Source organism: Nomia melanderi, chromosome 9 (assembly GCF_051020985.1).
Source record: "Nomia melanderi isolate GNS246 chromosome 9, iyNomMela1, whole genome shotgun sequence".
In the NCBI taxonomy this organism is placed as follows: Eukaryota; Metazoa; Arthropoda; class Insecta; order Hymenoptera; family Halictidae; genus Nomia; species Nomia melanderi.
Window position 1 is genome coordinate 16,330,932 of NC_135007.1, and position 27,281 is coordinate 16,358,212.

Sequence of the window (27,281 nt, forward strand, 5' to 3'; positions counted from 1 at the left end):
CTTCTCTCTTGGTCAGTTGCGTTCGCGTCGCCATAACTCTCACTTCTGTTTACGTGAAATTCGTGCCGAGGCTATCATTGCACAGTGCCGCGGCCGTGTAAGTATTTAAACAATTAAATGCAACACCCGCGTCCCGTCCATAGAGATACCTCATCGGCGGCCTGCAGCGAATAGAACTGTTCGAAATGGGCGCCAACCGTGGCATCGGGTGCATTGCAGTTTTCGCGGCATTCCTCCTTTTCATCGAACGTGGTAAGATTAATGCACGCAGCTAAACGACACGAACAACGCGGCGTCCTTTGGGCGGGGCATTTATTATTTTCTCATTTCACGTTTGAACTCGCGTCGAATTTCTAATGTAGAATATTAATTGTCGCCACCATTAGAATTTTTCTGTCAGCAGTTCCTCGACTTTGCAACGTTTATTTTTCTACGCGCGCATTCGGAACCCAGTTAACGCATAGTAAACAAATTCAGTAAAATGTTTGTATCTCTTTTCTAAACGCACGACAGTAATAAGATATTTCACGTGAAGCATCGCGAATGAATACACCAGATGAGTCACGTATCGGTATCAAACGTGCTGGATATATTAACGGTTAAATAACGAGATCTCGGAAACAATTGCAATGCAAGGAAATAACAGATTAATTGAAATTGATGAGGAAAGAAGGCAGTATGTAGGTCAGTTCGTAAGTTAAAGTCAACTGTTTTCTACGATGATAAGTTGCCTGTCTTGCGAGCACATTAGATGATATCGTGCATGTTTTTGACATGTCCGCAGTGGCGTAGCACCCGCCAGATGTTGATCGTGCTATTTGTATACGTAATTTTAGAAACTTAATGCGCGTAAGGTAATGCGTTTATAATCTGTAATGCCCGATAAGAAGCAACAATTTACTGGGAAAGTAATTTAGATCCTGTGATTTGACGCGTTGTTTTCGTTCAGGCGACAGTCTTCGATGCTATCAGTGCAACAGTACAAACAACACGCACCCGTTCCAATGCAACGAATTTCTCTCGGACGACATCGATATCAAACCGGAGCCATGCGATAGTGTTTTCGGGGCGCAGTACTGTGTAAAACACACCGGTCGATTCGAGGGTAAAATAATATCGGCAAATCAAATTACGTGGCACGGGTTTGGAAGATCTTAACACCTCAGAATATCAGACTAACGTTAGACTGTATGATCATCTAGATTCACGTATTCATTCCAGCATGTGAATAGGAACAATCGAAGCATGTCCGGTTAATTACATCAATTTAATTTAACCATTAAGCGCCGAATACATTTCAAATCGTGCTTGCATAGTGGGTCATAATTACAATGTACTGTGGTGGTTTTTGGCGGGAAAATTGGAAACTAACCGTTAGGTCTTCATTACCGACAGGACATTCTGTAATCTATCAATCTTATTTTTCCGTTATGTAATTAATATTAATTTAAGATGTAATCCTAGAATTAAGCAAGCTCATGATTCAATTTAATTTGACCTTTAAACGCCAAATACATTTCAAATCGTGCTTGCATAGTGAGTCATAATAATTACAACGTACTATGGTGGTTTTTGGCGGGAAAATTGGAAACTAACCGTTAGATCCTCATTACCGACAGGAAATTCTGCAGTCTGCCAGTCTCATTTTCCCGTTATGTAATTAATGCTAATCTAAGATGTAATCCTAGAATTAAGCAAGCTCATGATTCATATGCATAACAAAAGAATGTTTAACCAATGCTTTCTGAATTAATCAAGCGACAAGTCTGGATTGCTATCAGTGCACATCGGAAGGGGAACTGGTCTGCGGAGACGACAAGTTGGTATCGAGTACATTGAAACCATCGAATTGCAGTCACGTTTACAATGCACGTTATTGCATCAAATCAGTCGGAGAATATGGAGGTTTTTATCGTGTAGTTTGAAACTTCTTGGTGTGGAGTGTGCATCATTAGCTTTTCCTTGATTTATTTATTTTTATCATGCTCGATATTTCCGTCGGTAAAGCAGTTTGGTAAAGATTATGAATTCTAATGATTCTATTTTTTCTCAAAATATTCTACGAATAATCTGGTAGAAATTTAAACCGCACTCCATGTTAGTTTGCTTCGCACACGCTTCCATTGTTTATAACTAATTGTATCCTTTGACTAGTTTGACTACAGACAACTTTCTGGTGCAAGAGATAAAACATGTTTCCCTGTTTTGTTGCTATAGGTGGAATAGGTACGAAACGGTTCTGTTCTTCAGCGGATATGGGGAACTATTGCGACTACGTGAATCGACAGGGAGACAAATTAACGTATCGCACCTGCATTTTCACCTGCACCGGGGATGGATGCAATCCGGCATCCACTTTCAGGCCAACCATCGCGTGGATGTTACCGACTGGGCTCTTAGTAGCTTATAAGTTATTCTTCCAGAGGTAGACAGTAACGCCGAACGAAAGTTCATGGGACCAATTTAATATTTCCCGCGAAATTTCGCAGGTAACGTTCAGTCATTTATCAGTAAGGTAAAATACACGCTGATCTTGAGATATTCATTGGAATATCGCTACTCATTCCTGAAATGAATTCCAAAAATATAGATAAATACGGAGAAATTACATTGACTTTACCTTATCGGCTGAAAGTTAACCTGAAATTAACCTTTAAGATAAGTAAATTCCGTCCATCGTGTGTTGAACACCGTCAACCAAAACAACTTAAACGATAAGCTTTAGCGGATCAATGTAAGTGCTTAATTAGTGTATAGGTTACACATGCATATGTACTCTTAAAGTCGAATTGTCGCGTGGAATTTTCGAGAACTTATACAAAACTATTTTTTATTTCTCCTTTTTTTTAAATATATATATATATATGAAGATAGATTTATATCGTTTGCTTTTGCATCATTTTGTACAAAGTACATGTCACTGTACACGTTACGACTCTATGAATAGGTTATAAATTAGCGAACGCTTCTCCAAACGTATGAGTGCGAGTGGTATGAGTGAAATAAAAAGAAAAAGAAAAAGTGTATCATTCTCTCGTGTGAACCATGAAACAACGTGAATGGGAATGAATGCTTTGTTCTTTATTCACGAACGAGATCCCTGTTTAGTCTTACATATTAGTTCATTTCTCTGCATATAAATATAATATATATGATAGTCGTTCAACTGCCTAGTAACAAATTTCATTTCACGGCGAGGTACTCGCACAACGACGCTCTTTGGTATATTATGTAATATATTCGTTTATACAGTGAACAAGTATACAGGGCTAGCACTCTGCGGCAGATACACACGCGTTCACCGACCCAAAGCAAAAATGTTCGCCTCGCCGAAGCGACGCCGGCGATGGCCATGATGGAAACATGTTCATACGTGAATTTTAGTTACACAGTACGCAAGCGAAGCGTGATAAGAGACTTAGATTACCATGAAATGTTATACAATTATATTAATATTAATGATATTACGACAACCGACAGAAATCCATATTTTCGAGTACTGTAAAACCGTCTTCAAAATAATCCGTCTCGACGAAATATTCATGGATGATTCTAAGAATTTGACAAAAATTTTGAAAACACATTTCCATCATGCTACAAGCATCATCGGAAACGAAAGTTAGTATACATTGATAAACTAAGTAGATGGATGTGTCGTTCTTGTCTTTGTTTCTATCTGCGAATGACTAATTTCGAAGCACGCAATTACACATATATTAATTAGTAAGGAGTTCTGCTCAGATTTTATATATATATATTTATCGGTTGAAATTACAACTGTATATGTCGTATGAAAAATACATATATGTATATATATATATAAACAGTGTATAAACCATTACTTAATTTGATCACTACCAAGCGGTAATAGAATCTTTTTTGTGACTAACAATCTTCCGTTTGTTGGTCCTAGACAAGGTTTAATTTGACACACACACATATCGGCGTTATTTCGTAGTATAAGTATAGCTGACCGTATAACCAAAATTGCGCATCTCTGTTCATTTGTTTTTTATTTCTCAAGTATGCCTACAACAATATTTTTTTTGTCATTTGTTTTGTTTTTCAGGGGGATCAAAGATAGGTGACATTCCACTTCCTTTTACCCAAGAAACTATAAAGTATTTTTACCTGCAACTTTATCTATACGTCAGTAAAACTTTAAGGAAGACACGTGAATTTTTATATTGAACAGGATTTAACATTAACGAGGTTACGAGGTGAAAGGTGGGTGGTGATTTTGTCCATAACATCAACCGTTGTTTAAGTAAACTCGTAATTGTGTCTTACACTGTAAAATTGCGTGTCAGGTGATCAATAGTTTTTAAAGGCTCACTTTGCAGCTCGTAACATGTTTAATATCAATCTTTTGTTAATATAAAAACTCACGGCTCTTCCTCCAGCATATACAAACGTATGCGCAAAATTACGGATCAAAACGTGCTTTAGTTCCAAAAATCCCTGTTTTTGTTTTCAGGCCCCAAAACAAGGAAAGAAAAACCTTAATGTCCATCATCCACCATTGTGTCTGCGATTTCCATTGTGCACGTTTGCACTCTTTATTCTAGCGTACAGGAAAAGAACATGTTCAATGACAGAAATGAATCGCAGTATAGAAAATATCGTCACTGCCATGCGTTCCCTAGAAAACAATGGAAAGAAACAAAATGACATTGCCACACTTGGATCATGGCAGTGGGCGTGGCAGTGATAAACACGCTTGACCGTTAGCTTAACCGTGCGTTAATCAACTAAAACTTCCCTATCTTACGCGTAACGAAGAGAATTAAATATTACATAAATTAATGTACAGCCATTCAGGACATTTATTCGCGGTGCTGCCCCTGTAATTGTCCACAGCTTGGGTCTCCGTCGCGACTACTATCGAGGGAGTATATTTGGGAATTGAACACTGTCCAACCGCGTTCGATTCGCTCACTGTCTCCTCTTCTCTTTTCAGTCAGAAGTGCAGTACTGCCTCGCTATAAGTTCACGGTTTAGGATCGACTAGCAGCTCGTACCGAGGTAATACTGTACTCGATATTAAACTATTCCGTTACGCGATCTTATCAGTAAATTCTAATAAGACTCCACGAGTTCGCGCGGAATCGTTATTCCGAAACTCGATCCGAATGTTCGCTACAATTGTAATCGTTGAAACTGCAATTTTTGCCAGTTCCTCGAAAAGAGGGAAACAGTGACGAAACGAAGAGCACGAACAATCAGCAGGACAATCGGAGAGGCGCTACCGCGATTGACTACAGAAGTTGAAGTCGGTCGTCGACTCGTGGTGAAGGTAAACCTACGCAATAAATAGAATATTCGCCGATCGACCGAGAAACTTAAAATCAATCAATAGAATATTAATCCGTTAATATTAATATTGCGTAAATGCATCGAGAGTTATTGCATCAAGTATCTTGCAAAGATAAGTTCGCGGGGCATCTTATATTGTACGTTGCTGACCGTTATCATTTAAATTCTTTGCATCTCGTGCACTCCGTTTTCGTTCGCCGGATGTTTATTGCATCTATCTTTCCGCTTTTTACAATCCTTCCCGCGATTTCTAGACGTTCTGCGTTTATCTATCACTCTACGTAACGGAACTCTGTCCAGCGTTTCTGTGAAGTCACGGGCGCAGGCTGTACAGGCCGATCTTCGAGGCTCGCCGATCAACTTAATTAAGGGAAACACCTTCGTCATCGCGGGCGCCGTCCGCTCCGGTTGGAATTCGCGAGTCCACGATGAAATTTTCATTTTTAGAGAAACCTGTTACGCCACAAAACGATCGGTACGATTAAAAAACCTTAATGATCTGCACGAAATTTTCTATTCCGCTGCGTCGTTGTTCGTGCGGTACGACCAGCGTCGAGGATGATGGTCTCAAGTTTTTCTTTTTAAATACGTCGACTTGATTTAATTAATTGGGTGACCGTTTCGTTTCACGTGTTCCATCGAGCGTGTACAGCGTGCCAGCCGCGCGCTTCGGAACGTTCTGTACAGGTGAAACCGCGTACGATAAACGTGCATACGCACAAGACAGGTACGATTCTCCGTGTACTGAACCATTAATACTTCCCCGAGGTTTCGTGTCTATATATCAGATTGATCTTTCTCTTAACGCGCGCATTGTCTGCCAGTCTGATCATTCGTAAAGTAGAAAACGGGACGAGGTTGGATCCTGGAGATTTGAACGACGGAAATGAACGACTCGAATTTAGAGGGAAACGAACGACAACAATGGCCGGTGAGTCTACGAAACACAGAAACTAGAGAAACATCAAGCTAACACACAGACAAAAACTCGTCTGTACAATGAAGGCAATAGTGTTGAATCACAATCATCTCATCTGTGTTCCAGCATCTCTACGTCGAACGTGTTCAGAGACGGAAATTGACTAAATTATTGTTGCTTCATCGCTGCGCCTTGAAAAGTTGTAGCAAGACCGTACAAAGGTAGGAAAGAGGCTGAAGACAGAAAGACGGGAAAGTCACTGGAAAATTGTCTAAACTCGAACGACCGAGTTGCTCGTCCGTACAGCAAGTGTCTAGCAGGAACTCGCAACATTTGTTCATGAAACAGTCCATTTTTCCTTGGTCAAATTCCATAGCGAACAGCAAACTTCACGATCAAACGAAGACAACTCTATTCAACTTCATTTTCTGAGAAAACAAGGAAACCTCTACGTTACTTTGTATTATTCTATGACAAAGGATGTAAAAAGATGAAGCTTTCGCGTACTGAAGAAACAAACGTATGGTAATGTCGCGTTCCATGATTGTTACAGATTGTTACGTGAACAAATACGCGAGCCACAGTATCTAGAGAGTCGAACCACGGTTTCTCCATCTTATCTTGCGAAGACGACACGCAAGAAGTCTCTCGTGCACCATAATCCTTCGGACAACCGGCTCGAAAGCTCCGCACCACGTCTCTTGTCCGTTAAGTACCGTGTCTCTCGTGCAACTAGCAACCAAGCTACAAGAGATATTTCCGAAGCGAAGATTTGAAACAGCGTTTCCACTCGACGGTGAACCTGACCTTCGTTCCGCTTCCTCCGGTTTAACCCCTTAACCGTTGAATGAAATTTAGGAACCGTTTCCAAAATGCTGAATCCTTCCACATAATGCAAGGTACTCCCGACTTATTGTAAATTATTCCTCATGGTTCTTTCACCTTTCCTACTGTCTACTAACAAACACGTTTCACTGAAAACAATTTAGATGGTTAAGGGGTCAGTTCCAAGAGCGAAGCGTTTCAAGAGTGGACGCGCACCGCAGAGCTTTATTGACGCAGCTGAAGCTTGCGTACTTGCTCCTCCAGCTCTTTGACTCGCAGCTGACTGTTGGCTAGCTGTCGTCGCACCAGTCTCAGCTCGTCGGTTTGACGAACGAACGCCAGTCTCAGCTCGGCCTCGTTGTTGGGAATGTCTACGATCTCCAAGACCTTGTTGTCGGGTGGAGGAGTGATGATGTTATTGTTCTTCTGTGGGTAAAATGTTAACAGTTAGAAATAAGGATCTCAGATTTTAGAATATTCTCCTCGCGACGCGGAGCTGGGAAGATCTATCTTAATGTTCACATTTGAAAGTTCACATTGAAGCATTGTTAACTGAGAACGTTTAAGTTTAAAAATTCGAAAGACAGAGATGCCCAGATTCGCGACGTGTCTCGAAAGTTGCAACGCGATTCTAAAGAACGACCGCAGATTTCTCTGAAATTCAAAATAGTTTTCACATTACTATCGCGATCGCGAAGCCCGCAGCGAGGAATGTACATCTCAGAATTTCAGGCAAATCCGCAGCCTGGCGGCGAGATCCTCCAGAAGTCAACAGGTGACGGTACCTGTAGCACAGCGCTGCCGAACTTCTGTTGCAGCTGTTGGAACTTGGTGCTCTGGTTGCTCGAGGTTTTCTGGCTTTTCTCCGTTATCTCGTGGAACTCGATCGGCCTGTAGTCCGGCACGGTCTCCGTGGACAGGAACGCGAATTTCTTCTTGTTGTTGAGGTCGGTGGCGGCCGGCTGCGATGGCTTGTAAACGCGGGGCTTGTGCGTTGTGATGCTACCTCCTAATTAACATGTCACTGTATCATTAACACGCTGAATGCTGCACGGTTTCATACAGCAAAATAGTCGCAATGGGAAAAGTATGATATTTAATCCATTGAATTTCATTGTTATTACTGCACGTTCATCTAACTAAACGTCACCGCGTTAAGTAGCATTGTTTACAATATAGAAATGTCTTCAAATCATCATTGTCTCATTGAGTAAACCATAGTGATTATTTAGTTGGTATCACCGGTGACCCCATGGCATTCAACGTGTTAAATAGAATCGAACCCCGAAAGTTCGCTAGAATCAACTCTTTCTAATAAGAAACAGACGACTTTGTAATTCTACTGTATAGAATCAACCGGTGACTGATCACAGCTTCGGGTTAATAATCAATATTATCAGTCTCCATGAAACGTCGAGCCGAGAAATTCAAAGCAGAGTAGAAAGTAAATTAGTCCGCAACGCGTGGACGATATACTTAATCGTGGGTCGGAAATGATCCGGCTGTCATGCCCATTAATTAAACGCGCGGAAGGTAAGGGCAGAGAGAAGTGAAACGTTCGTTCGTCGAATAAAAGTTGATTGGTCTTACCGGTTTTCAGGGAGATTAAAATCGGCGGGCTGTTCATGCCGCTGATCCAGTCCCTGGCCGACAGAGCGGGACAGGTGCCGATGGTGTCCGGGTACAGGTCCTCCTGGAATTGGTCGCTCTGACAGCGAAAGTGAAAGTTTACAATTCGATCGAAGCCAGTCCAGCCGGATCGGCCTAGTCGAAAAAGATCAAGCTCACCTTTCGCGGGACTATCATCGAGATAGGCTCGCAGAGGCCGCGGGTCGCGTGCAGCTTGTAGAACCTGAACACCTCGCAGATCGAGGTGTTCACGCCTCTCTTAGGCATCACGCCCAGTCCCCTCTGCGGATTGCCTGAGATGAACTGGCTGAGATAGTGCATCCAGGGAGCCTCGTTCACCACTTCGTAGTACCTGATGTTGCCGTCGCCCTGGAATTAAGTATTTTGAGAGGATTATGATCTAGTTATCAATAAATATTGAATATATATTATTATATTAAATACGTACAATCTAGTACAATATCTCTAATAACTCTAATATCATTAGTTAGCAGAAAACGCGTGTAAATAAGAAAAGATTTTGAACTGAACTATTGAATTTTATATAGATATCATGGGCTGAATGATTGAAAATGACGTGGTATCCTATGCACATGTATTATTAGGTTGTAACTTATGAAATGTCTGATTTTAAATGATGAGGAGACTTGTAGCATTTCTTTTCTTAATGGATGACTTGTTTAAATCTCGTCCAGGTATTCACCTTGCCCGCTAGATACACCATGTTAGTGTCGTTGTCATAGTACGGAAACACGACCCCGCTCGAGGAGTCGATGGTCTCGCAAGTCAATGGCACGGTCAGATCGTGCTGGCTCCAAATCGCGTACTGTCTGTCGGAGTGCCGGCTGAAACCGGTGGTCAGAAGGCGGCCCGAATCACCGAGGAAAACTACTTTGCTAGCTTTGGTCCCGGCGTGGCAGTCTCCTTCCTGAAGCATAACCGCGGGATCAGAAGCTCGAACTTCTCGCAGCTGTTGTAACTCACAAACTTAGCGAAGGTACATTTCTGTTAAAATCTTTGCCGATTCAGTGTATAATCGTTTATTAACCCTTTGCGGTAAACTTGAAATTCTCTGGTCCGTTAACACGTTAACACGAAAACCTTAAACATCTTCCTGTAGAGTTTTTTCTTCTGTAGCAAAGACAAGGAACAATATTAATTATTTAACGCTACAATGTCTGCATTACACTATTATCAACTTAGTTACGTTATTAAACATTTTCATTTCAAATTGGTTATCTTACAATTATTTTCTAATCATTCAGAAGCGTCAGTCACCGGTGACATGGTGCTTAACGTGTTAAGGATTGAAAATTCCATAGGTAATTCGACAAAATCTGCAGGTTTTCCACTTGAAAGAATCTTCGTCCGCAAGGAGTTAATTCTGGCGAGAACCGTGTTTCAAGCTTGAAGACGGGTAATCCTATGAACAATTACCGAGACCACAATGCCAGACCGCGGTTCGAACACCCTGAGCTTCTTGTCCTTACACGTGGTCGCCAGCAAGCTGCCGTCGCGGTTCAACGAGATGCTGTAGATCACATCTGGATGCCTGTTGATCACGTTGACCGCCTCGCCCCTGGTTATGTCCCAGACGATCACCAGGTGATCGAAACCTGCGCTGAAGAGCACGTTCTCCGCTACCGGATGCCATTCTATGTAGGCGACGCGACGCTTGTGTCCCTGAAGCTCTACCAGCCAGTCGGTCAGGTTTCGGGAGAGGCCACCGTCGGGAATGTGCCAGAGTTTGATCTGGTATCAAAGAGAGTTTCTAAAACGATGAACAAATCAACCAGGGAACGAATCACTGCTCGAAACAGTTGGACGTTAGTTCCTGGCGATCACTGAAGGTTCTCTTTCATAGTAGCCTTCATGCTTTCACGGCCTGGAATATTATTACATTCATTTTTGGCAGTTCGAAGAGGCCAAGATCCTGACCAGGCGCAAGGACTACTTCCCGCGCAAATATAGGGAATCTACTGAAATCCTGAAACACCCTAACATCAACAGGGACACAGGATATCAATTGAACCCCATTTGGCACTCCCTCCTCCTTTTTTAATTGTCCAGCTGACCAATTAAGAATGATTGGTAACCACCGATCCGGAACATGAACAGGATCCACATTTAAAGAAAGTCTTCCAAGACACACACCAGTATCAGCGTGCCTTTAGCCCCCTGATGAAGCCAGTTGCAGTGCCGGCTCTCACTTGAAAGCCAAAAATGAATGTAATAGTTCTCTTTCATGTTTCTAGGACGATCCAGCTGGGATTGATCAGTTTTAGCGTGCCGAAGTAACCTGACCCGTGCTCGAGCTAAGACCAGGTCAAGCTATCTTTGAGCGACTCCGGTATAATTTTCTCCCAGGAAGGAAACGCCGAGGTGAATGTTTGATTAAAGTATTGGAAACCATGTTACTAGGTCTAACTGTTCCGAGCAAGGCTATAAGCAATCCCCAATCATACGGTGCAATCGTCGGAGCAGGAAGCGATGATATTATCGTTGAATGGATTCCATTTGATATCCAGAACTGGCCCGGTATGTCCGGTGACCCTGCTCGCGTTGAAGTCCAGTCGCCCGGTCTGAAAGACGGACCACGCGAACCGTTAATAACGTTCACGTAGAATTCCAATCCGTCCGCGAACAATACCGAAACGAGTACCGTTACACAGTAGCATTTTTTATCGGTGCGCTAGGAAACGTCGGGATATCATTGCCATTCAATTTCTGCTGATCCAGCGCTGCGAGATCGATCGACCAGTACCTATCGTCTCGAGTAATATTTTCATTTGAGTTTCATAGAAAAGACTTTAATTCTACTATTCAATACCATCATTATATTATATGCAACTTCACTATTCCTCAAATGTCCTCGAACGAGTGATCTAAATTAAACTACTTCATTCTATTTATTTTTATACTTTTCTACTTTATCCTATCGCTGCTAGGAAACTACTTCATTTACATAAATCACAGATACAGATCGTAATACTTGAATCTTGAAGCTACAATTTTTATCTTTATAACTTCACGAGTCGAAATCAACTAAAACTAATACCAAATAGTTCCTAAAGAATCAATTCAAATTTCCATGAATCTACCATTAAACAATGATGCAGGTTCCACAGTGAAGAACCAAGAACCGTAAAATTCGAGCAGGGAATTCTGAGCACCCGACGTTTCGTAGCAGGAAGCCTAACGATCGCGTGCGCAAGAAGATGGGCCGCGGTAGTAGGCGATAACAAGTTATTTGCGTCGATGTACAACTCGATATACCTACAGAGTCCACGATAAAACCGACAGCGTTGATAAGGCGAGTCTATCGCGAGGAGTAAAGCGGATCGATGGCTCGATCGTGGGAGATAACTCACGCGATCCAACGGCAACACCAGGAACGCTCCTCCGCCGGCGACTTCGGTCACCACGGCGAGGAACTTCGGGTTCACCGCGCAGAACTGCGAGTCGTGGGCGTTCTTCGTGATCTTCACGTTGTCGTAGCATCTCTCCCGCTTCGCCGGCACGCCGAACACGTGGCGGAACTTGCTGCTGCGAACTCCGCGGAACCACGACTGGAAAAATCCCAACGATTCTCTTTCTCTTTTACTCCCGTCCTCTCCCGCTTATGCCTAGTCCCCGGGTGCGACAGGTAACCTTGGGTTAACCGATTCGTTAACACGTTAAGCGCCACGAAAATCTTAAGCGTTTTCCCATAGAGTTTGTCTTTTGTAGCAGAGAAAAGTAGGAATAATTATGAATTGTTTGGTGCAACGTTCGCGTTATGTTATTATCAACTTAGTTGCGTTAAACATTTTTATTTCACATTGTCTTGTATGTTACGATCGTTTTTTAGTCATTCAGAAGCGTCGGTCACCAGTGACTGACATGGCGCTTAACGTGTTAACGCGTTCCGTGCCACCGGAAATTTCGACTATATCTTGCTTGGAAAGTGCAATGATTTTTTAGATGATAGATTAACAGTATTTCTACCGAAGGTGTGGAAGCCACCTTTTGAAATTTTAAATTAGTTTCCAAGATTAGTATATTCTGAATTGTCTGACTTTTTCAGTAATGATTGTAAGATTACAGGAAATGTCCAAAAGTCGATTGAAAACTGAGTAGACTGAGGAAATAATTTTAAGTGAGATTTGAAGGTGACCTTTGACACCTTTGGTAGAAATAGTAAGTTACGTTGAAGATTTCTGTGACTTCATATATTTTTATATTTCTGTTCTTTCTTTATTATTACTTCTTTCCATAAATGGTACAAGTGGCACGGAGCGTGTTAAGTTTCCATGCTCATGCTGCAAATCGTTAATTCTTTGGGCTATTTATTTCCCTTTCTTACGTATTATACAGTTAACACTGGGTTTCGTGCATTTATTGCACGGTTTATTCGACGGTACTCAGAACAATCGTCGGCCATTTGGTTCTTTGATGTTAAGGGTTTAAAAGTAGTCGACTAGAATATAAAAACATTTGTTGAATAAATGTTTATAGCATCTTCTCACGCTTCTCGAATTGATTTCAGCTTCGGAACACGGAATACGATGACTCATCTCCCAAACACGTGCTTCGATCATTGTCCCGACGCGGTTCCGATTAAGCGACAAGTAACGAGGTGATACTGCTCGTACGGATTCAGATGGACCAGTGTATTATTCTAAGAATAATTTCAATTGCTCCCGAGACACTCTAACGGTACAACTAATACTTTATCCTTAACCAGTTAAGTGTGTTTGACGAGTATACACGTCATCTTAAAACTCTTAATGAAAAAAGCAGCTAAGTTTATTATGTCGTAATGAATTTTATATTTTATATTTGTACACTTCAATGAACAACTTTGCAAAAAGTTCCGGCGACAAAGAAGACAATTTTTATATACACTTCATTATTTGATTTTACTGCGCACAATGAGAGATTTTTCAAACTAAATTCCACACTTAACTAGTTAAAATCCTATTGACAATCTTCAGTCTAACACATTGTCACAAGACAAGATTAGAGAATCCATCTAAGAATCATGAATTCCTCCATTTCTATAAACCACAAAGATTTGTCAAGCGATAAGTATTACCACGAATGTATTCCATTTATTACCGTGGTATCATCCGAATTCTTCTATAACACACAGATGAAGGAGGGTCAACAGCACGAGCGGAAAATATTTATGCGTTTCTGGTACTCTCACCGGGCTCAGAAACCGTGAAGAAGAAAGTTCCAACGGACGGAGCCGCCGAAAGTGTAATGCCGCGTATCGCGCGGACGTGTCCGAGACCGTCGAAATTACCGCGAACGATCGACGGTCGTCCATTGAAACCGTGAAAACCCTTCAGCCGTTCCCCGAAGCTCCGCGTACGCCGACGCGCCCGCGGAAAAACACCGTTGATCGCGGTCGATGTGAAATCTTTCGAGTTGGTCGCGCGTGATGCGCGCAAACCCGGCCGGGGGCAGCGTAGCGCGGCGAGACAGATCAAATTATGCGACTTTTTCTCGCGATAATGGGTCCGAGAAAAATACGGTCGTCTCGTCCGAGCGGAGGAAGGTGGCGAGCTGCGGGCGCGTGGTGGATCAAAAGCGAGCGTGACCGAAGCATTCGCGCGCGCGCTGCCTGCTTCTCGCTCGCGACTTGTGCGTTATGTTGCTGGGCGTGAGGCTAAGTCGGATAGAGCTGGCCCATTTTTATTGGAACAACTGTTACGTCATATCGACTGAGTCGCTCAGAATCCACTGCGGTTGAGTCGGGAACAGAAACTGAGAAAATTCATGTTTTGGCTTTTGGAATTGTTGTACGTATTTAGATGTTATACGAAGGGATTTTATAAGTTCTATATGTGAAGAGAGTATTATTTGTTCCATGGAGTTTATAAAGAAATATCGAACCGATTTAATCGCATTGATCTCTGAGCGACTTATTGAGAAGTCTTAGCGACTTATCTGAGAAACTCAACTAGTTTGGCGTTTGGCGATCTGAATGAGATTGGGCCATCTCACCGGAAATTGTCCTAACATATAATTAGGGATTGTTAATTATCGAACGTGGTTGTTACCGTGGAACGGTTCCGAAAGGAAAACGATTGTTGAAACGGTTATCGTTCGTTCGCGAGCAGATTGCCAGATTGGACTGATACCGATAACGCTCGAAAACGCTGATTCCGAATTGATAGGTTTCTGGAAATTTATTTACGTATCTGTTAATAAGCTGCAATTAACCATAAACAAGTGAAAATCATAATTCATCATATTCTCACTTTTAGACACACAGATTTTCCATATCCAATCTATGACCTCCTCCGCTTGCCTATTAATAGACTTTAGACTTCACTGACCATAATCGCGTGAAAATCATAATTCATCATATTCTCACTTTTAGACATTGATAGACTACAAAGCGTGAAAATCATAATCTATCATATTCTCACTTTCAGACACGCAGATTTTCCATATCCAATCTCTAACTGTGTCCGCTTACCTATTAATAGACTTTAGACTTCACTAACCATAATCGCGTGAAAATCAATTCATCATATTCTCACTTTTAGACATCGGTAGACAGCAATGCGTGAAAATCATAATTCATCATATTCTCACTTTTAGACACCGGTAGAGTACGATGCAGATTTTCCATATCGAATCTATGATTTCGTTCGCCAACTGTTGCGCTCCGCTTTCGCGGGGACTCTAATAAACGCCAGCGGGCGTCGCGACGGGGAAACAGAAATCGGCGATACTGTTAACGGTGCCCGGCGATCGTAATTCGAGATCTTTTTGCCCGCTTCGTTGTCGCGACGGGGTCTTTGCTCGCGGTGTTCGCGCGCGATCAAACAATTCCGTCGAATCGATCGCGTTCCACGGCTGGCATGACGCTAATAATCGTCGCGCGGCACGCTAATCGCAATTAGGGTCACGGATACGTGTGCGCGGCTACACATCGCTTTTCCATGCTCGCAGCGGCGACGATGCCCGTGAGACAATCGAAACAGAATTCCATTCGATCGAGTACTTCGTGAAACGATATTCTCCTCCGTTTCCAAGGTACACTAAGCACAATCATTGGTCCTCTGGTAATCACTGCCAAATATTATCCAACGCGTGCAGTATCACCGCGGTCCGTTAGACGTCGCTATTCCTCTAGGGACAATCGAATGTTTACTGGAATCATTCAAGCTTCGAAGTAGAACAGTAAACAACTATTCAACGAGCCATGCAGTAAACGTAACGTCGACCAAACTATAAGTATCAAGACAGCAAACGGTACGCAAACAATCGGTATGCGTGCATCATTCTCTGAAAAAGGCACGTCAAGACAAAAGCAGTGTCGCTCGGTCAACGGTATCGCGAATGATTAGAGGCAAAGGGAACGTTAGCCACCTGGCAATACCAGTAGCTAAAGTGTGAGTGACAGAAAGTGTGTGTGAGAGAGAGAGAGACATGTAAAAGAACTGAGCATTCGATCGGCTAGTCCGAAAGTCACCTGTACACACCGAAAGCACTCACCTGTTTATCGTTGGTCATGTCTGATACCGATCGGTCTCAGCCGGCCGCCCAAGTACACGTGCGCTGTGAGAGACGCCGGTCGCTGGTGCAGGAGAACAGGTACACGGTGTGTTCGCGTGTGTATGTGGGTGGATGCCGAGTGTGGTATCGTGCGCGCCGCAATTCGTGCAAGCCGGGATCCATGCATGCAAAACGATAGAGGAGGGTTTCGACTATGCCACGATTTTTCCCCTCCTCACTGGAAGAAGCGAAACTGAAAAGGGGACACGAGGCCCGAGCAATTAGACAGGTGCACGGCGTTCACCTCCTGTCGGATCGCGGATCGCGGGCGCACATCGATCCGCGATCGGTTCGCGCGGCGGCTCGCCGTTACTCTTTCCTTGTCTCCGAGGCGCGAAACGACGCACAGCGCGGCCAACCGGCCGTTTTCCGGATGAAGCACGATAACGTGACACTATTTCTGCCGAGGCTGTCAAAGGACACTGAAATGTTAGCGTATAATTTTCTCTGTGCAATGATACCTCGATTGAAGATAATTGTTAACTATAATCGTTATTAGAGAAGTCAAAGACGATTCAGAATATGAAACTATACTTGGAAAATAATTTTATGAAATTTTGAAAGTATCTTTCAAGCTGTCAAAGGACACTCTTTGAAATGTTAGCTTATAATTGTTTTCTCGGTGTAATAACACCTCGATTGAAGATAATTATTAACTGTATAATCGTTATTAGAAAACTCAGAGTCGATTCAGAATATGAAACTATTCCTGGAAAATAATTTTATGAAATTTTGAAAGGTATCCTGTACACCTTCGGTAGAAATAGTGTTAAACGTATGAAAATCTTCAATTTTTGTCATGCATAGTGGAATTTAGAGGTTCGTCCATAGCTGCACTGTGCGTCGAAGATCGTTGAAACGATTCAGCATTATTCAGTCCGTGGATCGTTCATAGGGACTTACTGAGAACAGGAACTCGATGTTTCAAGAATTTGCTTGCAACCAGCGTAAAAAGGGAAGCACGATAATGCAGAGGAACTAACGTTTTTGTCGCTGCTATCAAGCCTGAGTGGCTTATAACAGACTACTGGTCTAGAACAATGAAAAAAACCTAGTTATGGCGTAGACTATCGAGTGTACTAAGCAACCTTCTAAATTAGCTTCCTTTTTCAGCCGGTTCCAGAGAATCATCGAGGTACTGGGAAACTACTGCTCCTGGCTCCAGCTAGCCGAATTCCAAGAAGGAAGCGTTCGTTTATAGTCCTACCGGATCTACACTTACACTTATCTTCAATTACAAGGATGCAGAGCGAGGCAGGGGACCCAACGGGCCCATAAAGAGAGCTGCGGACCGGACGGTCAACGGAGGATATCGCGATTACAGGAAAGGTGACGCCTCGTCCAGCGGCGCGCAAAGGAGGATCCGCTCGAACGCGACGCTATATCACTGCCAGCTGTTGTATCTCCTAAGGATCAGCGAACGGCGCGCGTGTGGGGGAGAAATATTCCGCCCACGTGTCCGGAAATTCTTCGGTTGCACGAGCAATTCTTTTTTCCACGCCGTCCGCCGCGGAGTTTACGCGTGTGCTTGCGTCACGTCTCAAAATCAATGTCGCTTATGAGCCGGGAAAAGAGGAACGATGAGCTCAGGTACACGCCGGCAAGGCCGTCCTCTTGTTCGCCTATGAACGCCAACGTGAACAATCGACTTTTCGCGTTAACACGTTAAGCGCCACGAAAATCTTAAACGTTTTCCCATAGTTTGTCTTTTGTAGGAAAGAAAAGTAGGAATACTTATGAATTGTTCAGCGTTGCAACGTTCGCGTTATGCTATTATCAACTTAGTTGCGTTGTTAAACATTTTTATTTCACATCGGTTGTCTTGTACGTTACGATTGTTTTTTAGTCATTCAGAAGCGTCGGTCACCAGTGGCTGACATGGCGCTTAACGTGTTAACGACGAGCTCCAACGCATTCCGTGCAACCGGGGATTTCGGTTATATCTCGCTCGCAAAGTGCATTGATGTTTTAAATGAAATATTAATCCTTTGCAGACGAATGTCGAGAGAATGGCGAGATGAAATTCTCATGTTTGAAACGCTGAGCGAACGGATGATTTAGTTGTTGGGATGGCAAGAGGTCAGTAGTTTTTTTTGCAATTATTTTAAGTAATGGATATATAATTCAGCTTCATCTGCTGACTTTCTGTACTGCAAGGAATCAACGGGTTTACGTTGAAACTTTTGGTGTTACAACAAATGCTTCCTTAGAAGAATCACACGTGTACGAATGGCACGCAACGTAATTCCTAAGTCACTTGGTTTTGCTTTTTTTAATTCGAGTCAATGTTTGCTTTCATTTTTGACTGATCGAGTGCTGATCTTTCAGTATAACAGAGGGTACTAATAATAAGAACAGCGTACTGGGTTCAACGGTCTTGTATTTTCCTATGAATTTCAAGAGTGTAATCAAGGTTCTGCTCAGATAACGTCACACTGATTTATTTAATCTACTGATCGCTATCGATCGACTTTAATCGCTATTGATCTACCGTCAATTTCTCAGGAAAGCGTCTGTATCTTTTCAATTTCTAGTACTATTCTCCAATGCGGTTAAGCACAGAAAAGAAAAACTAAGGAAATTCATTTGGCTCTTCAAGTAATTATGCAACATCTTCAGAAGCTATTAAAATTAGGACTTTCTAGGAAAAACGGAGAAACGAGTAAATCCTTGAACAGCTGAACAGAATATCATATATTCCATTGAAATTGAAAATAATCAGGAAATATGGAAAAATCGAATTAACTTCTGAACGCCTCAATTTCAGGCTATAGCTTCGTACTGCCGGTTCAAGGGTCAATCGGTTAATTATATTCTTTTCTTTTCTCGCTTCGTCGCGGAAATACTTAACGGCGACTCTCGAAACGGCCTGGCAACGTTGCTCGGCCGTGATCAAAGATTCACGATCGCCGATCTGATAAGAGGATCGACATTCGACTCGGTGGACTCGACGAATCGCTCTCATCTCCGTTATCTGGTGACGTTAATTCCGACGTTTTCGTTGAGGCAGGCTGTTTTCTAACGCTTTAACCCCAAAATTATTCGATTTTCCACACATCCAAATTTCGTACTGAGAAGGAATGTTACAGCATTTTTCATTTTCACTAGAGATACCATAAAAATTAGTTGCAGTTGCCGATAAATTACAAAACCATCTGGAGTGCTAAGGGTTAATAATTCCCCACCGCCCGCATACTTCGCGTTGGACCGCGTTCAGGGAAGAGACGGCCGATGACGTGACGTGGACGGAAAAACTGACCGGCTGCGACGCGTTTCATCTCCCTTTCGCGTTATTTAATCCTCTTTCGCGCCGGAACCACCAAACGAGTCGAAATGACCGTCCCTGAATTCTTCTTTCATAATTACTGATAAGCTATCGGATTCTCTGAGAAATGGACAAAGAAATCGATTTATTAATACAAGAACTGAATTATAAATCAATTGGAACCTTAATAGATGCACTCTTTGAATTTCTATGGAAAAATTTCATACTAGAACCATCGAACAAGTAACGATCCATTTGGGAATTGGTATTCAATGATTAATGATATTAGTAAAATATCCAGTAAAAACTATAGGATAATCGATGATCATCTAATTACAATTTACGTTTGAAAATTAGTTTCTTAGGAAGTCAGTTTCTAGAAGGAACTCTGAGTTACTCTAATTGGTTGACGGTTCTGGTATGGACTATTTATCAATCGCATTGTTGTGTCGATCGTAAGCTTTACCGTCCGCTATAAATACTATAAAATCTAGTTTAACGATAAGGAAATAGGATCGACCGCGATCTAGAGCGACGAAGATAGACACTTTTTCGACACACCGCGAACGTTCGCGTTCGGATAGACAGTAAACGCTTTGAAAGGATCTCTTAGATGTCTATCACGCGAATCGAACGGCTCCGTGGCGTCTGGAAGAAAGTTTCGGAATGATGCACAATATTTTGAACATTTCTCTTGCGATATTTTTATGGTTTATCTTGATCTTCCCCGGAGGAAAGCAAGTTTCGTGTTAAACTTTCAACGTATGACGGTCGTAGATGCTCCACAAGTGTCTAACGTCGTTCCAAGATCTGTCTCTTAACCCTTTGCGGACGAATGTCGACATTTCGGCATTAATATATAATTCAGCTTCATCTGTTGAAGATTTTGTACATTTCAGAGAATCTTCGTCCGCAAAGGGTTAATCCTCTGCACTCGAGAGAGGAGAATAAACGAAACAGTCCCTTAACACGTCCGTGCCACGTGTGCCATTTATCATGCGCAATTTTTCTAAGGAAACATTTTCTGTGAGACACGTGTCAAAGAATGGACCCTTTGCACTCGAGAATATTTTTCTCGACAAATATTCATTACTTTCTGATGAAATATGATATGTTTTACGACTAACAAAAGAAATACCTTGCATAACTTAAGTAACAGAACTATTTTATTTCGATGTTCCATGTGTCGATGCATTATAAAAATTTAATATTGAATTCGAAATTTTATCATTTTCATAGTCAAATTAAATGACTGAAAGGCGCCTCTCGAGTGCAAAGGGTTAACATGAAAACATTGGAAAGTCAGCGAAAGCTTCAATACAACTTGATTTATCATTGAAAATCAGCGCAGAATTGTTAGAACTCTTAATTAATTCATCTGTGAATTGCTAAGTTTGCTTCAAGAAACGTCACCTACATTCGAAGATGCTGAATATTTCCTTGTGAAAAACTTTGGATAGCAAAGGGTGAACGTCCACGCGAATATTTCGTTGCGAACACGCGATTCGAGGAACAGTCTGCACGCGGAGTGTATCCACGTTACGAATGAATTAATAATAGGCCTAAGGGCCGCCGGTCTATAACGCTAGACGCAGAAACAGTGACTCAGAAATTCGTTTGTCCGCTATCGAACGGATTACGTGAGAGGCAATAAATCCGATTCACCTCGACACCGAACTTTCGAGGCGCGATTTCGAAACTCTCATTCGAACGCCGTTCTGCGCGGTAATAATCGGCGTTTTTGTCTATCGAGATTTTTCGCAACAGCGAAAATCGAAAACGGAATTCGCAGCGGTGAGTGCTCGAATCGCGAGTCGGAGTGCCGTCGAGATAACGCGAGGCAAACGATTAGTCCGGGGGATCTCGTTTAATCTTAGCTGCGTAAAAGTACCGAGATAGAGAAACAATGCTCACGATAATTTGGCAACGAGTCTCTAATATATTTCTGAAATGCAGGGACGTCGTTGGAGAAACGGGAACGCGAGTGGCTGGAGGAATAGCGGACCTCTTCGGGAACGGACGTTTCAGGAATAAAAGGAGACATTCGTCATACATCACGTAATTGAAATGAAAGCCACGTCTGCATATGATGCTCGAAGAAGACAAGAGGCGATCAAGGATCCTCGGGGAACAACGTTGGAATAAGAATTCTGGGATTAGTGTAATCGTGGCCAAGATATAGTAGGTTGTACATTAACCCTTTGCGGAGGAAGACTCATTAAAGTATAAAGCATATGAAATTAAATCATACAATAGATGCTTAAACAATAGAAAGGAAACTATACATTCTCTTGGTGTTTGAGTAATTGAATCATTAGTCTAATTTAGTATTCCAAATATGAGAATTTCATCTCTCCAAAATGTCTAGAGTCGTCCGCAAAGGGTTAAGCTTGGAAGGTAGAACCTAAACTCTGAAATTCCAGTCAGTCTCGAGTAATTAACGTTCCTGTTGATTCACTTATCCTGTCACTTGAAACATTTACTTCACACGACTTCTTACTATGCAACTTCACTATATCTTTGCAACGGTAACACGGTTGCTGCGAAAAATCCTCAGGTACTCTTCACTGCTCAGAGATATCGGAGCAAGAGAGGCTTCTGTTTATAGTTTCAATTCGTAATCGCATAGAGAATCAGATAAGAATTTAAACTGTCCAATTGCTCTCAAAACTGTCCTGAGCAGCGCAGAATACACATTTGCGATCAGAAAATAAGCGTCAGACGAAAGTACCTGATTGTCCATGAGAGGACGCCGCGTTCCGTGTTGGTCGTCCGCTGGGTCCGGAGGCGGAATCGTGCGCGAGTCGAGGAGCCTTAGAAAACGACTTCCGTGGGAAGTCTCCGTGAGTTCCTTCAGGGACACAATAGAGTAGGGACGAGCGAACGGGCGCGCGCGCTTGTGTGCGCTTGCTTGCGCGATAACGCTAAACGAGGGAACGCGAGCGACGAGTAGTTAGTTAGTCGGTTCTGTGCCGGTCGCGATTCAGCTCCGCGAGCACGAAGATCGCCGTCGCGTCGGCGAATCCCAGCCGAGCGACGCGTGGTCACGCAACGCGGCGTTTCATTGAGACACGGCCGGCCCGCGGACGCGACGAGAAACGGCGTGAGCGTGCACGCCGCGCGTGCAACGATCGCAGAAGCGGATCACCGGAGTTCCAGACGCGCGCGTTAGATCGCGAAAGTCGCCGAGCTGGCACTAGCGAGTCCTCGACTATATGCCGCTTTATGTAGCCCCGCGAGCCGGGGCCTGTGTATCACGTGGCGCGCGCCGAATACGTCCGATCCGCGCACGGAATTAACGCTACAACTGCCGAGCCAGCCGAGCCGACTGTGATCTTTCTCGCGCGGATCGTAACAGCGCGTTTATGGGAATTTTAATTAACCCCGCCTCGCGTTACCGGGTACGTTTGTCGAGTAATTTCTCCGACGATCGCTCGCATCTTTGACAAACCCGGAACGGTAGCGATTGGTAGTGTTAACCCTTTGCACTCCAAAGGTGCATCAAAGTTGTATAATTGTATTTAACATTGAGTCTCGAGTAATCTGTCGATACGTGAAATGTGGAAATAGATTCCTCGTTAAGTTACTTTAAGAGAATGTCATCTGTATCTCATAGAAGTAAATTGAATAATTCTAGTGACAAATTTCTGGAGTGCGAAGGGTTAATTCGCGGAACGACGATCGAGCCGCTTGATCCAAGGATCGCGATCCCCGAATTTTCATATTTGATGTCGCCGAGCGACCGGCGCTTAGGCGAAACAAATGAGACGGGTGAAAGTGATGCGATGAAAGCGGATGGACTGCGATTGAATAATTGAGTAACGACGGTGTTTTGGAATTCCACGAGGTGCGGAAATAGGTTGAGCTGCTAGGATACTTGAGCTTCCATTGATTCTGTATTTTGAATTGTTTCGAATTCTTGTTACTCCGAGATTTGAATTCTTGTTACTCCGAGACTCGTTTGAGCTCTGTGTACCCTCGTGCTCGTGCAACAGAGTCCCCGTTACTCGATCCTCGCTTCGAATATTCCAAGGGAGACGCTACAGCACGATGCTCCATTTTGAGTTCAAGTATTCGAGTACTTCAGCGCTCCGTTCCGCACTCGACTCCGTCGACAATACTCGTTAAAGCGTTGTACCTTCGCGTCCGCTTTTCAAGAAATTCTGCGAGCACTCTTGAAGCGCTTGAGGGGCGGACGGCACTCGCGACATGAATTCAATTACCATCGCAATTCCGCGGGGACTCCTTTATCCGTCCGCCCCTCCCCCGCCCCCGCCGATTGATCGAACGCGGACGGTTATTACAATGTTAACGAACGCTTCCTAAAGAGAAATGAAAAACGAAGAAGTGGGACTGGCTCGTGTCCCCCCATCGGGGTCGTCAATCAATACCAATTTCCTTAAATCAAACCGGAACGGTTCTAAAGTGGAACGCTTTAAACGCGGCTTGATTCGAAAACAAAAGCCAACGGCATGCATACACACGACACGCACACGCACACACGCGCACATGCGTAACGATCACATGCAACCGGTGCGCGTCGCAACGCCAATCGATCGGATCGATAATAAATTCGCGCAGCGACAATGCTCTTTCTACGCTAAAAAAAGAGAGACAAGAATTGTTTAAAATATCGTCGAAGCGTATCGATCACAAACAACAAGCAGATTGACGCGTTCGCCGCCGACCTCGCGTATCCGTAGGAAAATTCAATTAACACTAGAATTCCTGACTTCTTTCAGAATTACTGCGAAGACGCTTCTTTAAGAATTAATAATAATTAACAACTAAAGAAGCTAATTTACCAGTACCTAAACTCAAATATAAATTCATAACTTTCATACAGAAATGTTCAAAACAATTCAAGTGCTCGGTAGTTCTAGTGTTAATCCAGTATTCAATTCTCCATATACTTTTCAAACGACTTCACAAATGCGATGCACATCAATTGTTAGAATACTCCAAACTACAAAGATTAACACGTTAAGCGCCACGAAAATCTTAAGCGTTTTCCCATAGTTTGTCTTTTGTAGCAAAGTAAAGTAGGAATACTTATGAATTGTTTGGCGTCGCAACGTTCGCGTTACACTATCATCAACTCAGTTGCCTTATTAAACTTTTTTATTTCACGTCGGTTGTCTTGTACGTTACGATTGTCTTTTAGTCATTCGGAAGCGTCGGTCACCAGTGACTGACATGGCGCTTAACGTGTTAACGCATCGAGCGGCAGCGAACGCGTCTCGTCGGAAGCGACAGGGAACAAAGCCCGTTCGGCGGAAGGGTTGAAAACGTACAGCGGATCGTTCGGGGAGAAGCGTAGGAGGGAACGGGGCGGCACAGAAGGGAATCGTCCTTACTTTTCCGCTGGGCTTGTAGCACGCTCTGACGTCTACCATATTGTTCAACAAGGTGTGACTGTCATCCGCGTTGTCCAGGCCCAATTTCTCCGCGAGTTCCTCCCTCGTGCGTATCATTTCCCAGTTTGCGATATTATATCCCATAGAAGACTCTTTTGATTATCCACGGAACAGTCTGCACACGTTCGGCCTCGCGTCTTGCCTCTCGCCTCTGCGTCTCGCCTGCGTCCGCCTCGTCGTCGCACGCCGTACTCTCTAAGCCGATCAGTCGTTCGCGCAGCGAACAGTCTCTCCGCTTCTGTACCTACGCGCCGGAGAAGAACAACAACCGCTCACGACTCAGTATCATGGGGGAAAAAATGCGCCACGTGCGAACGCCACCGTCCACTCGATTTCGTAATTCACTCACTGTGAACCCGGCGGCACATGGATGCGGCGCGGCACGGCGCGGCGCGGCGCGGAGCGGAGCGGCGTGGCGTATCGATTCCCCGCGCGCGACGTGCGCGCAACACGTAAACACACGAAGGAAGCTCGCCGCCCCGAGAGGAGACCGGAGAAATGTCGGATCCGAGCGAGCTACGCCGCGCCGCGTTCGCCAGCGACTCCAGAGCGCACCGACTCGCTCCGCGGAGTAACGACTTTATTATTTCACTCGCGGGCAGAAAGCGCGACCTTTTCGTTCGCCAGCTGCGCGTCGCGCATCGTTCATCCTCCTCCACGGTTCCCCGTGTAGAGGGATGAGCGCGACATATACAGGGTAGGCGAGAAGTGCGAGCAACGCCGCGCCGCCTCTCCCCTCCAAAATCGCGTTTCGAGGGGGCTGGATGCGTGTCAGGGTTCTCTTGTTTTTTTTTTGCTGGATGCAAGGGACTGAAGGGTTGTCCTGCTAGACACCCCAGGTGTTCACCGTGATAGGATTAACGATAGTGGAAATGCCAAATGAAACTGAGCAATAGCCCTGGAAGATAATTGAACATGTAAATTGTACTTTGGTGTTTAGACTGTTAATTGCGCTGCTGTTCTGGTTTGCGTACGGTTAATTGTATGTAGGGTAGGGATAGGGACTAAGGTATGCCGCGCACTTCTCATTTGTGTACAAACAATCCAGTGTTTACAAACAACGGTAACGCTGACCGTGCGGAGTCGATGAGTGATAGTGCTGCACGTACACAGAGGAGAATTGAGATAATGAGGACTGGCTTTTACAGAGGCGTGTAACGATACTCGGCAGATTTGTAGTCGGAAAAGCGGAACCGTCCGGTGTCTGTTTTTAAACACCCTGTAGCGTACGTGTACTCGCGCCGCGTAATAACGCGTGACACGATCGGCGGACGTTCGGAACGAATTTCTGGAGGATGAGTTCCCGTTTCGCGGAACGAGGCGCGGACAGCGTCGCCGGATGGCTCGGAAATCACGCGGTCAACGTACCCACGCGACGCGGTCTTCTATGCAATTCGATTGTTTCAATCTGATGGAACACTGGCAGCCGTCACTCACCGTTTCGTCTGTGCAACACCGATTTACATATCGATTTTCGGATGAGGCGTTAACGCGCCGTGATGGAAGGCGGTCCGCTCGGGAAACGGTGTACAAAAGGCGCTCACTGGGCCGAGGGAACAAAAGTTTAACGAATAGATTCGATGCACAGCGAATACGCGATGAAAGAGTAATAACAGTGGAGAATTATTGTAAATAATTCGAATGTTGGAAAGGGTAAATCGATCGTTGAATTCCAGTGTGAACTTCACTGGAGTGATTCTGTAGAGATGGAATGGATAATTGATGTTAGGTGCTTGTACCTTTCGAGGACTTAATGTGTTTTCGAAATAGAAAAAAAATCGCGAACCGTAAAATTCTTTAAGTACCTACTGTTGCTTTGTATCGACGTTTACGGTAGCGTTGCGATTTTGTACCGCGTGACAGCAGTTTGGTGTCGCTACTGTGTCACAGTTCGTCTAAGAAAAAAACTATTGCATCGAATGAGTAGGTTATTTTGCAGGAAGAGTGTGGAGAATGTTTTGAAATATATTTGATTATTATCATTTGTACTGTGATCTTGGTTACGTGAGGTAGAATTCATTCCGATGATGGGATCCGATCACACGCACAGGAGATGGAGCAATTTAAGAAAAGTATTAGAGAGATCAGGCCCCTTTTGTAGGCCAGACTTCGAGCCATCGTCGGAAACCTTGCAATTTTTATTAGAAAATTGTAAGATCCTTGTTGTCGGCGCCGGTGGTTTAGGATGCGAGTTACTTAAAGATTTAGCTTTGATGGGATTCAGACATATTCATATAATTGATATGGACACGATTGAATTGTCTAACCTTAACCGGTATAACTGAAAGAAATATCTATTGAGATGAATATGTAAGATTGTTGAATGTATAGAGGTTGAAGTAATGCTGGGAAA

General features: G+C 43.6%; 3 protein-coding genes and 1 long non-coding RNA gene across 16 annotated transcripts in view; 3 read left to right on the forward strand and 1 right to left on the reverse strand.

Moving 5' to 3' along the window:
• Window positions 1-3,785, forward strand: bou (glycosylphosphatidylinositol anchored membrane protein boudin). Of its 2 annotated transcripts, XM_031989576.2 has the most exons (4): window positions 1-252; window positions 950-1,105; window positions 1,759-1,905; window positions 2,218-3,785. In XM_031989576.2, exons 1-4 carry the CDS (start codon window positions 186-188, stop codon window positions 2,427-2,429), a joined length of 582 nt encoding a protein of 193 aa, XP_031845436.1. In that variant the 5' UTR covers window positions 1-185; the 3' UTR covers window positions 2,430-3,785. The 2 variants fall into 2 exon arrangements, with proteins under 2 accessions (XP_031845436.1, XP_031845435.1); XM_031989575.2 differs by lacking the exon at window positions 1,759-1,905 and having other exon boundaries at window positions 2-252; window positions 2,218-3,750.
• Window positions 3,738-26,798, reverse strand: LOC116432514 (coronin-2B). Of its 12 annotated transcripts, none has more exons than XM_031989567.2 (11): window positions 24,869-25,017; window positions 22,243-24,111; window positions 16,187-16,439; window positions 12,061-12,258; window positions 11,155-11,271; window positions 10,127-10,441; window positions 9,393-9,617; window positions 8,849-9,058; window positions 8,651-8,768; window positions 7,846-8,069; window positions 3,738-7,486 (listed from the first exon to the last, which is right to left on the reverse strand). In XM_031989567.2, exons 3-11 carry the CDS (start codon window positions 16,202-16,204, stop codon window positions 7,286-7,288), a joined length of 1,626 nt encoding a protein of 541 aa, XP_031845427.1. In that variant the 5' UTR covers window positions 16,205-16,439; window positions 22,243-24,111; window positions 24,869-25,017; the 3' UTR covers window positions 3,738-7,285. The 12 variants fall into 12 exon arrangements, with proteins under 12 accessions (XP_031845427.1, XP_031845429.1, XP_031845426.1 ...); XM_031989569.2 differs by having other exon boundaries at window positions 22,243-24,106; window positions 24,869-24,989; XM_031989566.2 differs by lacking the exons at window positions 16,187-16,439; window positions 22,243-24,111 and adding an exon at window positions 26,738-26,798 and having other exon boundaries at window positions 24,869-25,172.
• LOC143174914 (uncharacterized) lies at window positions 7,791-8,860 on the forward strand. Its single transcript, XR_012999409.1, has 3 exons — window positions 7,791-8,007; window positions 8,411-8,593; window positions 8,661-8,860. It is a non-coding gene; the product is annotated as an uncharacterized LOC143174914 (long non-coding RNA).
• Window positions 26,543-27,281, forward strand: part of Uba3 (Ubiquitin-like activating enzyme 3) — a 2,250-nt gene continuing 1,511 nt past the window's right edge. Inside the window, exon 1 of the mRNA XM_031989574.2 lies at window positions 26,543-27,203. Coding sequence (XP_031845434.1) covers window positions 26,953-27,203 — 251 coding nt within the window. The 5' untranslated portion in view covers window positions 26,543-26,952. The remainder of the gene's footprint in view (window positions 27,204-27,281) is intronic.